Raw genomic sequence first — 13389 nt, 5'->3', positions numbered from 1 at the left:
TCTCACCAGCCACATTTAATTAAAAGTGTGTGTGTGTGTGTGTGTGTGTGTGTGTGTGTGTGTGTGTGTGTGTGTGTGTGTGTGTGTGTGTGTGTGTGTGTGTGTGTGTGTGTGTGTGTGTGTGTGTGTGTGTGTGTGTGTGTGTGTGTTTGTGTATGTGTTGGTTAAAATGTTGTGGGCACAAGGAATTGTGGGACAACATTATCTCCTCTCCTTTCTTAAAGGATGGTCCAGTGTTTCATATGGAGATAACAAGGGAAATAATAAAGCTCCTTCCTAACATCTAAATGATTTGAACAGCATTTATCATGGTTGATTCTTCCAGAGTCTTTTCACTCTGTTAGGAACCTTCCTAAGCAAGAAAGACTATTTGACCTTGGACTGCTCAGTATTCAAACAGACAGAAGAGTACATGTGGCAATGTTTGACATGTTTCTGTGTGCACCATAACATATTAATGACGGGCAGCTTCAAACAGCCACGTCAGCCCTCCAACCTTATCATCCTTATTTAGGGCACACAGAAGAAAAGGGTCTGGCAAGAATCCTACTGAGGCCGGAAAAAGCCTCCCGCCTGCTGACGGCCAAATTACAGAGAGAAAAAACCCTGCACTCCGCAAAATAGGGGGAGGCAAAAAAGCCTCTGTTCAGTTCTAAAATTAGTTTCCACTGCCTGTCTGAGGCCAAGTTCATTCTCATTGGTTCAGAAGGACAGTTTTTCTCACCACTGAACATAGTGATGTCTCACCTCACACTGCTAGTAATAACGCAGAGTGATCAGAGTTAACCTCCACCCTGCTGCTGTCCTGTCATCCATGCAGTGAGACACTTTTGCACCTACATTAGCTAGCAGTTACTAGCAGCTCCTGTTAACACTGTAACCATGGATGACATCTTTAATATGAAATACTTTTACTCAATAACAGGTATACATCTGCAATATATCTGCCATTGTACGGCGCTATTATCACTTTAATGAAGAAAATACTTATTTTTATAAATGTCCCAAGCCCTTTAAGGTCACAATACTTCAATTCTATCTATGTCAATTAGGTTACTTAAATTGCTGCTACTCATCTTTGAGCCATGGTTGTGAACTATTTTGTCTTTATTTATATTTTATTACTAATGTGTGCTTTACTTTTTTGATTATTTCATGTCTCTTTTTTTTTTACCTGCTATTCAACTTTTGCTGTGCACTGTAAACATCCCCGCTGTGGGAATAATAAAGGATTTATGATTCTGATAAATACACTGTAGAATCTTTGCATATGACAATAAAGCCTTGAATATTGAATCTTTAGCCTCTTGTGGCCATCATCAGTATTGCATCAAAAGAACACTTTACACCTGTTTGCAAAGATCGAAAAAACATTTTAGGCAAATTAGAGATATTGTCCTCGTGAAACGTTTTTATTAACCTGTCAAATCAACTCAGGATAGAAAATCAGTCGGAATCAGCAGAAGGTTGTATGCCTTTCAGAGCTTCTGTAATTTCAACAGAATAGTGAGTAATTTTGTTTTAAGGTGTGGTTGGTCTGTGTGGGTGTATGTGATATATTTCGTAGTCTGTCTGTATATACACTCTTTGTATTCTACATTTTAAATGTGTGTATATTTATCTGTGTATGTGCATATCTATTCTTTCCATCTATAATGTTTTTCTCTCAGATACGCTGCTTAGAAAATATGGCTTCCTCTTTCTCTCTAGCCAATCCTGAGGACAACACCAACTTTTTGAAGAGTTTGTTGTTTATCAGTCTTACAGAAGAGCTACACTTATATTCATACACATCCAACACACCACTCTGAGTCTGACATGACGCAACCCCTCTGCATTTTATTCACTCCGCTTCCCAGTATTTTTTACTTTTCTTTTTACTAGGATCAGCAGAGTTCAATCTCGGCACATGTTTCAGAGTTGGTGTGGATTAAACGGACGGGTGCTTTAGCTGACGATGGTGTTGAAGCGCAGTGTGTTTGATGCTGGAGGCTGTGTTGTCTTCTTCAGTCCCAAACCTGCTGCCCAACAGTGGATTGCAGCCATTAGTTAAGCTAATGGGTCAGCAGAGAGAGGGAGATTAGTGTGCCCCTGTGAACCTGCCTTTAAAAAGTGCTGCATGAAGTCATGCATTAATTCCATAAAGAGTGTGTGTACAGGTGCTGCTAACAGCAGGTCATTAGACAGAGCTGTCACCCAGGTAACCCTGATGGTTGTTGCCATGGGAGCGGATAAAAAGGTTGTGATACATTTTTACCAAACCTTTCTGCCCACCAATGAACCTTGAACACACACACACACACACACACACACACACACACACACACACACACACACACACACACACACACACACACACACACACACACACACACACACACACACACACACACACACACACACACACACACACACACACACACACACACACACACACACACACACAGTTTACTCAATATGTCAGCAGCATCAATGGGAAGCACGGGAGGTGATGGGCGCCGGAAAAAAAGGACAAGGAAAAGGAAAAAATATGGTGTTAAACAAGGACAGGAAGTGAAAAAAGAGTACTGCAGGAAGAGGAAATAGGAAACGAGATACCTTCTGAGGAACAGTTCCTGCCACAAGCGCTCTGCAGAATATAGAACATCTCACGAAAAGACCTGGGACCTTCCAGGCATGAAGCATTGAGGAGAAAGAGGAAAGAGAAGGTGAGACAGGGAGGCAGACAGGCCCGAGGGAGAGGGACAGCAGCAGGAGGAGGAGGAGGAGGAGAAGGAGGAGGAGATGAGGAGACGGACTGAGGAGACAGGACAGAGAAAGATTTAAAGAGGTGAACCTCTATCTATTTAATGCTATGATGAATTATACGGAAAACAACACGGTTAATGTCTTATTAGGGACATTTGGAAAAAATCTGCCACTTCCTTACAGAGCCCCTCCTCCAACACACACGAACGCACACATGACCAATGAGGGCACGAGATAAGTTTGTGCACAGATGGAAGGCTGACAGGCAGGTAGGCCATCCAGTTATTTTAGCCGGGCCGGCTAAAATGATGGGTCGTGCTTGTACTACGGCTTCCAAGGATGACATTTATTTATGAATTTTTTGTCTAAGCACTTTAGATATTCATTGCGGGATGTTAAGAGCATTCCATGGAATATAACAAAAAGTGTATCTTGAGCCGGTTTCTCAAACTTACCTACCACACCTTTAATCAAAAACGTTATGGACATTAAATGTTCTTTCTTTTTCTCTTAAGACAGAGTGACCTTTGGTAAACACCCTTTATATCGCAATCACAGTCTGTTTGCAGTGTTTCCCCCGGGACTGAGTGGCTACGAGCTAAAGGCTAACGTTAGCTTGTTTTACTGATAGCTTCAGATTCATCGGGGCCCGATGAAGCACACCGTTACTTTGATACAAAATATTTCACATTACTCTAGCTTTGAAAAATGTAGGGAAACATTGGTACGAAAGTTATAAAACAACTCAACAACAGATATAGTTCTAAGCGGAAATATTACATATTATACGTTGAACTATTTGTTGTATTAATGTAATATATAGATTTTTCTTTGAGCCTGTACATAACACATGCAACAAATGACTGTGACACAGGATCATGATGAAAATATCAGACTTTTTTGATCAATGCATCTATTATGCATATACTCTTGTTCTTCAACGCGCCTTAGAACTGCACTTATATAAGTGTGCATAAGCCTCACATTCACATTCAATTCATTAATATGAATGATTTAATTGAATGTATTTATTATGCATGACTACAAATGTATACATAAATATTTGTTCCATATTAATACTTACAATGTCACTTTGCATATTGCATTGTTGCTTTTGCACACACATTGGAATGATGCAGTCTCTCTCCTGTTGTGAATGGCCTCATTAATACTAGTTAAAGTGAAGGAGTGAGAAGGAGAGAGGGATGGACAGAGACATCATGAGAAAGAGAGAAAAGATCAATGGAGAGCCTGAAGCACGAGCCAGAAGGTATCTCCAGCTGGATACACACCCACCGTCACTGCTCAGTGACAACAAAAGGACAAACGGATGGTGCATTGTGGGGACTGCAGTCCTAACTGATAATGTGGGCCCAGAGAGCCCTCAGTGCATGCATCAAGGCTGGGGAACTCTGTGTACATATTGACATATAAAGAAACTAATGGAATTATAATCAAAAGTACTGATTATTTGAATTCTTTAATCACTTTTACAACCCAAGAATCGTCACCATACATAATGCGTAAAGAATTGAGCTTAGCGCACTGGGCATGACATAATCTTGTTAAGCCTTTTCAAGTGGGTGAAAGTGAACTTTGACAGATTCAAAGGATTTAAGTGCGCCATGTTGGGCATTTCCCCATTTAAAGGGGAATGTCACAGTGGCTTTAAAATGTGTCTGAATGTATCGAGAGCCTGTGCGTTCTCTAAGCAGAGACATTATGAAAGGAACTAAATGAGTCATCGAGTAATATACTTATAAATAAGATGAAATCCCTTAAAGGGAACATCCCTTCAAAATAGATTCAAGACGGCATGAAGATCTTTTTGTTCAGTCCCAATTTCAATCCATATCATGACCGGACAACTGGAGAAGCTGTCACCGTGGCGACTGGGATGGGCAGAGCATAACAGAGATCATGCAGCAAGGCCACAGTATTTGAGCTGCACCTCAAACACAAACCAACACACACCATGCCCTGCCTCACACTACACACAGCTCTCCACCGGCTGATAGAGGATCGCCCTCACCTACAGGGGGGTGTTTACCTGTGATGTCAAACCACACGAGGGCGGAGCTCTGTTGCAGGGAGACCACGCCCACAATCTCTGACACCTTGTCATTCTCCATGACAGTGAAATTGTAGAACTGCTCATCGAAGAGCAAGGGGAGCGTGGAGGGGGGGGGTCGCCGGATCCACTCGATGTGCAGGCGAGCCGTGGAGGATCTCTGAGGACGCCCGTTATCTGTCACTTTGACCTGGATAGCAGGAAGAGAGATTGAAGCATTTATTGAAACAACAAATAAAGAAGTATCAACATTTCTAAGAATTAAATGTATTTAACTTCTTTTATTTTACATTTTATTGATGTCTATTTTATTTAACCTCTATTTGCACACTCTTTTTTTAACTTATTGACTTTATATTTATTATATTTCTATTTTATTTGATATTTTTTTGGACATTTTATATTAATGTCTATCTTGTCTATCTAATGTCTATCATTTTTTTCACTTCTTGAGTTCATTTAAAAAAAAAGTTTATTTGCTATTTACATTTCTTTTATTCATCAGCAACCGTCACAAAAACCCATTTCCTCTGGGATAACTCAAGTATTTTGATTATAATGATTCTAGTTCTGGAAATGTCTGCTTAGGTGAAATTAGATCATAATCACAATATTGATACTTAGATATTAAGTCTGTTTGTAATGTAGCTGACATTTTCCTAATAACTGCTAAAGGTTGTCGTACAGTCAGGATGTCGTAGCTGCCGGCAGTGAAGGCCTTGCGTGAAGACACCACTGCAGTCTTGGGGTCTATGAAGAACTTCCCGTCATCATTTCCGTCCACGATGCTGTAGGAGAGGTCGCTGTTGGGCCCGTCGTCGCGGTCGTAGGCGAACACCCGATAGATGGCCTCGCCCTTCTTTCTGCGCTCTCTCTCTGGGAGTTTCACCTGGTAGACCTTCTCTGGAAACGTGGGCTTGTTATCGTTTTCATCCAGAACCTGAACCATCACCCATACTGTGCTCTGCCTGGCTCCTGGACCCCCGTCTGACACCAACACCTGCAGGGGAAGTGACAGATTCAATACAAATACACACGCAGAACATGTGTTTCAATCATAGACTGTATATATAAATGGACGTAGTGTCCGTGACGTCACCCATAGGATTCTGCAGAGTTGCCGAGAAGCCCTTAGTAGGCGGATTCGGCCACTAACGGCTTTACAGCGACGTCAGAGTCTAATCCCGCCTGCTCCAAATAAGGGCAAAAAGGCGGAGCCGAGGCGGAACCTGCTACCTCCGAACTGGAAGTAAACAGAGCTAGCTCAGGCTAAGAAGCTAAGCTAACATGAAATACGTGCATACCAAGTTACTGCTAACAGTGTAGTTCCCCTATATAAACGTTACATTCATAATCAAATGAGACAATCTGCAAGAGAATTAGCTATGTTTTGTTATTCTTAATGCTTGTCATTCACACGTTAAGAAAAGACGGACTCCACCGCCCGGCCCCGGACCTAACGGAGCCGCAGTGGGCTAGCTCCGGGACGCCGGCTGGAGCTAGCCCCTTGCGGCTCCGTTAGCTCCGGCGGCCACTACTGGGATAATTGGGTCCCCTATTAACATTTGCTCCCGTTTAGCATTATGGGCGTCATAGACATAGACTATAAAAGTCTTACCCAAGGCTGAATCATAAACTAAAATGTATATAGTATAAAGGGTTACGTCCTAAGCTGGCTAATAAATAACAAGCTAAGCTACCAAGCACACAAACACCTGCGAACGGGACATGTATAATATTATCATTTTAGACTTATTGGAAGTTCTGTTAGTACATTCAAGCGCACAGCACAACATTTTAATTGTCTGGTATTTGTAACAATATTCCCTAAAAGGCACAATCACCACGAACACGGCTAAAGCTAAAGGGTCAAGTACAGTAACTACAACTAACTAACGTTGTAGCCTCTTTGGTTGTAGCCTAGCAGAGTGGACAAGTTGCTGTTAGCTGACAGTGGGGCATGTACATGTCCATCAAAGTGACCACGCCCTAATTTATGCAAAAGCTTTAAGGCTTAATATTAATTAAACAGATGACTTGAGAAAAAATTCACCTCCCCCCCAATCCATATTCATGAAGGGGGGATCTAACTATACAGAGAATATGTTTTTTTGAACCACGATGTAAACCTGTTTAATTCTGCTCTAAAGTTGGGCATTTTAACATTGGGGTCTATGGAAATTGCTCCCTTCTGCAGACTGCTCCTACTGGCCACTAGATGAACTGCAGTTTGAGGCACTTCCGCATTGGCGTCCCGGCTCTTCCCCAGAGTTTGCCGCTTGGTTTCAATTCAGGGATATGAAGACGTGAACGTGGAGGCACCGAAGGCCTCTGAAAGACTAAACCAACAGAGGACTTATACCTCATTCACACCAACGCAACTCCGGTTCAAGCTCCGTGCTAGAGCTTTTCAGGTTCAGAACCGGTTCTTCGGTTTAGCTCCGGCTCTTTTCACACTGCCCAGAGTCCGACTGGTGCTGCGTCATTGCGTCATCGTTTGCGTCATGACGTAACCGTTTGCGTGTCTGCTTCATAAAGCCACAACGCACGGAAACCCCTCACAGCTGACACCGACAACAACAACAATGGCCGATTGTGCTCCAGCTTCCTCTGTACCTCTTCGGAAGACCAGATTCCCAGTAGGTAGCTGGTCTCTTCAGTGGACCACTGCTGCTTGTTAAGTTTCTCCATCGTTGTGTACAAACTGAATAAAACGGAGTTGATCCCGCCCCTGCCCCCGCCACGACGTAAGCGTGACGTATGCGGCGCTTTTGCTCTAGCAAGACCATTTTTTGGTGCTTGAAACAAACCGGATTCCGGAGCTAAGAGACTGCTCCGCTGCGGTGTGAACAGTAAAACCCGGTGCTTTTCAAGCTCCAGCTCCAAACCGGACCTGAAACACTGTTGGTGTGAATGAGGTATTAGTGGTGCTTTTAAAAGCACTACTATCGCTTTTGCACATTTGGACTTTGGCCATCTGATGGTACAGTCAAAGCCAGGTGGTGATTAGAACATTTCTGATGTTGGGAGTTGTGAAAGATAAATCAAGGGCACTGTTATCTAGAACCTTAACTTGAAAATAATTTAAATGTTGTCAACAATGTGAAGGGGAATAATTGTTCGTCATCTATTTGGCCAAAGTGGGATGTAGCCAAGATGAGGCTAGGATAGCAGAGGCGGTAAGAACACCTTTGCTTTCAGATGTGTCTCAAATACCTTAGCGTATTGGTAAATAATATCAATGAATAATCAATTGTTCAACAGACAGAGGTGGAATATCTTATACTTAAGTAAACTTAGCAATAATACTTTGTTACAAGTAAAGGTACTGTATTCAAAATCTTACTCAAGTTGCCTGTTGTGGGTAATGTCCCGTTTCAAAATTATATATGTTAAATTACTGGATTATAATTATTGCTTTAATGTGTCTATATAACAGCTGGTCATAGTGGAGATTATTTTAATTATTGTGTATCCTGCTGCTGGATAACTTATAATGATGTGTCAGTGTTTTTTTTCCAACAACATAAACCCACCAAGCCCCGTGACTGGCTGAAAAAATATTTCATCAGTCCCAATATTGACTTTTCTGGTCCAGATACCACAGAGGAAGTCATTTCCCTCCACACACCACTGGAGTACTTCCAGAAGTTTGTGTCAGAAGACATGATTCAGGCTTTGGTAACCAACACAAATGAGTACAGCTTTCAAAAGAATGGAACATCCATCAACACAAATACAAAGGAAATTGAGAAAATGGTTGGCATGTACCTGAAGATGGGCCTAGTACAAATGGCTGGAGTCCGTATGTATTGGGAGACAGACACACAGTACTCCCCTGTTTCTGATGTGATGGCACGCAACAGATTCCAATATCTGTTGACATCATTAAATTTTGTAAACAACTTGACAGTGTCAGAGATGGAAAAGAAAGACAAACTCTGAAAACTCAGACCCTGGCTTGAAACATTCAGAGAGAAATGCCTGCAGGTGATACCAGAAGAACACAACTCTGTGGATGAGATGGTGATTCCTTTCAAGGGGAAATTCAGTAGAATCAAGCAATACATGTGAGGCAAGCCAAACCCATGGGGGTTCAAAGTGTGGGTGAGAACTGGAATCTCTAGAATTATTTAAATATTTGTGACCGATCGATCGGAGCATCCCTAGATACGAGCCAAGTCTGAACTTGGATTGTCAGGTGATGTTGTGATGTAGCTTGCCTCCACGCTTCCAGAAGGTCAGAACTACAAGATCTACGCAGACAACTACTTCACCTGTGTCCCATTGGTAGTGAAGCTCCTTGATCGTGGGATTCATTATGTGGGAACAACCAGGCAGGTGTGCTTACCCAACTGCAACCTTGAAGAGGAGAAGAGCTTGAAGAAAAAAGAGAGAGGAAGCTTTGACATCCGAGTGGAGGCCAACCACAACATCTGTGCCGTCAAATGGTATGACAGCAGAGCGGTCACACTTGCGTCATCCTTTGATGGACCAGACCTTGTGCAAAACATTCAACGCTGGGACAAAGCCAACTAAACCTACGTAGAAGTTGAGAGGCCTTCCATTGTGGGTAATTACAACAAGTACATGGGAGGTGTGGATTTGTTGGACTCGTTTACGGCCAAACACAAGTTCCCCATGAAGTCCCGGCGCTGGTACGTGTACATCTTCTGGCGCACCATCATCCTTGCTGTGATCAACGCCTGGCTCCTCTACAAGCGGGAGTGCAAAGCTCTAAAGATGGAGCAGGAAATCCTGACCAGGAGACAGTTTCAGGCAGATCTAGCATCCTCTCTCATCCTAGTAAGAATGCATTTCTGCTATATGTAATATTTATTTTATATTTCACTGTAATATTTTTGACATGTATCCTGATGTATTTTTGACATGTATCTTGATTGAATCTGTTCTAATCAGGTGAACACAACTCCTGTGAAAACACCCAAGAGAGGACGACCATCTTCAGGTAACGGGAGCCCAGCAGCGACAGTGACATCAAGGAGCCCGTTGAATGCTGTGAAGAGACCATCCTCAGGCCAACGTTGCAATATTACAACATTTCCCTAAAAACTTACCAAATCGTAAACAATATGAAAACTCTTTCATTTCTGCTCCAGAGGGTCCCTACAACAACATCTGAAAGGTCAACATATACATTCTAATGTTTTCTATATTTAGGCTTTACAGGGTTAAATGCAGTAAAAATTAAAAAAAATAAAACAATATTGATGCAAAATGTTGCGAGGGGAAGTTTAAAATAGAATACATTGAAAATACTTGTGAAGTAAAGTCCCTCAAAAATGTACTTAAGCACAGTCCTTGAGTACATGCACTTTAATACATTCCACCAGTCAACTGGCTCATTTTAAATCATATTTAATTCATGTGATCAAAATGAATACATGAATAACATTAGCACTTCAAGTGTTTTGCTTATTTGAAGCCCCACAACTGTGTGGTTCTCAGAGATGTTACGACATTAGGTGGTCAAAAAGTTAAAGTCACTACATTTTACTGCTTTTTCTGCACTTCCGCTGAGATGATAACTGCATTTCATTTCCCCAGTACTTGTGCAAGGACAATAAAGTGCAATCTAATACAATATAATCTAATCACACTCTATTTGCTTCTGTTGTCTGTCCGTTTCTGACAAGTATGATGAAAATGTATAAATATGTCTTCCTATCTTTAGACAGCTACTTCTGCTTTTGTTCTTCTGAAATGATAAAGAAGGTAATCACTGAGAGGCGGAGCTAGCCAATGAAAGCTACAAAGCACGCTTTTCGTCTGCGTCCTACATTTATATTAATTTAGCTAGAAGTGCAATCACTTTGCAGCTTGTCACTGATTCACGACACAGCAGCAGTTCATTTCCCCTGTGCTCATGGCTGGCTTCATTTACGAATACCATCTGTCATTTTAGAAAATGCCAGACATGAGGAACTGCAGTGATTGTGAAGAAAGAGTTATCCCCAACCTGGCTTACAAGATTACTGACTATAGAAGGAAAAGCGGGCGGCGAAAACATAATCATAGGAAATGGGAGAAAGGAGGAGGAAGATAGAGTAAGATACATGTTATTCTTTAAAAGCTCTTAGTACTATGGTAGTGTGCGTGTGTGTGTGTGTGTGTGTGTGTGTGTGTGTGTGTGTGTGTGTGTGTGTGTGTGTGTGTGTGTGTGTGTGTGTGTGTGTGTGTGTGTGTACATTAATGTGTCTACCTTTTATGTATTAAAAAAACAAGTGATGCCCTTCACTTGACAACATGTATTTTGTGTGTCAGCTCCTTAAAATAGCATCTTCAGAGACTTTGAAAAACCAGAGCCAAAATCAGTTTTCAATTTATTAATCAAAGGATAAAAGGAAATCAACACAGATAATTGATGGCAAGGCACTAGACTGGAGTCAAGACAAAACAGGCATTAAATCCATTCGTTATTGTAACCCAGTTTCAGCCGAAAGAGCCGAATCAATGTTTCATTACACAGCTTCATGCTCAGCCTCGGAGAACTCCAACAGCTGTGACAGTGCCAAAAAGAAAATGAAGTGGTAAAAGAAAAACAATGTTTGCAAGTTCTTGCTAAGACTGCTGCATATCGTATCAAAATAAGCTTCTGGCAATACAAAATAATCAGCGGCTGCAATGGGTTAGAACATATATTTAAATGACTGAAAAAGATAATGATGCAGTTTTGCCGTAATCCACCCGACTCTGGCTCAGCTTCCTGGCATAGCCAGTCCTAAAAAAGTGCCTCAAACATCTCTCAGAGCCTGTTTCCACAAAGCATCTTTATCTGAGCGTTAGCCAGTTTTTACATTTGTTTCCAATGGGGAGATTGACGCGTAGGTGACGTCACGGTATAAATTGTACAAAACATTTGTCTATGGAAGCAGATTGGTATGAAGGTAGATATGGTGCAAAATGCGAGAGCGTGTAAGACCTGATGTGAGCACAAAAAATGAACTTAGTGATGAAATGTTCACTTGCAGAAAAATATATATTTTATGTAATTACAGCGGTAATTCAAGTTTAAAAGTCTCAAAAATGTTACAAATAGTGTCACAAACTAGATGAAAGTATTTTGTTAAAGGAGGATGAAAGCGTAATTAAGGAGCACTATTGGAGTGACTTTGATGTTTATTGGACTCAGGATTAATTCATTTGGATTCCCGCTGTATGAAGAAAATTAAAGGACGGCGCGGAAGTGGAAACAATTCAACAAAGGGGTTAAACTGTTTAAAACACATGTTCAAAGTAAGCAGGATTTTGCCGATGTGTTTATGTGGATTCAAAAGTCGTAAATAATCTACAAAATGGAGGAGACCGATCTGATCGGAGCAACTGTGACAAATAATCCAACTGAAACTGGCTGAAACTGGCTTCAATGACTATGTTTTAAGAATGCGCTTATCCAGAAAAGCCTGGTTTGACACTTTAAGGGCTGAAGAAACATTTCTATTAAATAAATAATTATACATTTCTGTCTTTTTATGCCTTTAATAGCTGCTAACTTGAATTTTTATTCAAATTAATCAATTATTTTTTATATTTGACTGTAATGTGGAGACAAGGCTTTCAATGACAATCATGTATTGTGTTACACTTACTGTATATGTAAAAAAAAAGAAAAGTCTAAATTTGATATTTGGCCTCAAATCATCTGAGGCCTGGCGCCCCCCTTGCGATCTTTGTCCCCCAGGCTGGTCTAGAGCAGGGTTGCCTAACCTTTTTTTAACTGAGAGCTACTTTTAAAGTTGCCAGTCAGCCGAGATTTACCAGTCCAAATAGAGAGGCGTAGCCATTACTGACAGCCTACTACCAGGTAAATCTTCTACTTGTATAAAACTGACCTTCGTACGATTAATACTTCATAAAATACTGCAGATCCTTTATCTTACCTCTTTCTAATCTACACAAATACAAGTATTTAACTGAAATTACACAACAGCGTTGTTGATACAGAGTTGGAGTTTATTCACACGTCACATACTACAGTGGGTAATGTTTTCAAAAAACATTGAACAATGCTGCCCCATATGACACAGGGAAAAAAGAAAAGACTCTGAACCCTTTCTTTGCCATTATATACAAATAGTATTGCTACAAAAGTACAAATTAGGCATACTAATAAGACAACTCAGATCTGAAGCTACACAGGAATCTGCTGCCAAAGTGCAATAAAAAAGACAAAATTAACAGAATCAAAACCTTTTTTTGTTGCATTTTAGTATAAAAAGAAATGCCTTTAAAATAGGATGCAAGCAACACTTGTTTCTTGACCTGAATTGATAATAGACTATAATCAATTTAAGTTTGCATTCTTATACCATTTTGTACAATAATTATAATGAATAAGTTCAAACAAACTAAAACTTAAAGCTGATTAATAACGGTATCTAACTAGAGTTTTTATTATATCAAAAACCTGTTGAAATGCTACTGTTATTTTTATTTTCGCCATCTTTGAACGACTTCATGTGTTTTCCTAAGAACGTGACTGACACGATAAGATGCTATTGTAGGACCCTTGCTCTTGTTGTTGGGCCTGGTGAAAATGGACTGCTGTA

The 13389-nt window shown here is 40.8% G+C and overlaps 1 protein-coding gene across 15 annotated transcripts in view; it reads right to left on the bottom strand.

Moving 5' to 3' along the window:
• Positions 1-13389, bottom strand: part of LOC307036608 (protocadherin Fat 3-like) — a 144551-nt gene that overhangs the window by 71786 nt on the left and 59376 nt on the right. For 10 of the 15 annotated variants that reach the window (XR_013807405.1, XR_013807406.1, XM_079677064.1 and 7 more), the window contains exons 4-6: positions 5505-5819; positions 4799-5009; positions 2599-2667 (exon numbers count right to left, since the gene is read on the bottom strand). Coding sequence is in view for 13 of the 15 variants with exons in the window: in XM_079677064.1 (XP_079533190.1) it covers positions 2599-2667; positions 4799-5009; positions 5505-5819 (595 nt within the window). In the remaining 2 variants the exon portion in view is untranslated. Of the gene's footprint in view, positions 1-30; positions 2452-2598; positions 2668-4798; positions 5010-5504; positions 5820-13389 lie in introns of those variants that run through there. The other 5 variants (XM_079677073.1, XM_079677074.1, XM_079677075.1 and 2 more) reach the window with 2 other exon arrangements.

This window comes from Notothenia rossii (genome assembly GCF_949606895.1).
Source record: "Notothenia rossii genome assembly, chromosome: 4".
Lineage (NCBI taxonomy): Eukaryota > Metazoa > Chordata > Actinopteri > Perciformes > Nototheniidae > Notothenia > Notothenia rossii.
This window is presented reverse-complemented; position numbering and strand designations above follow the sequence as displayed.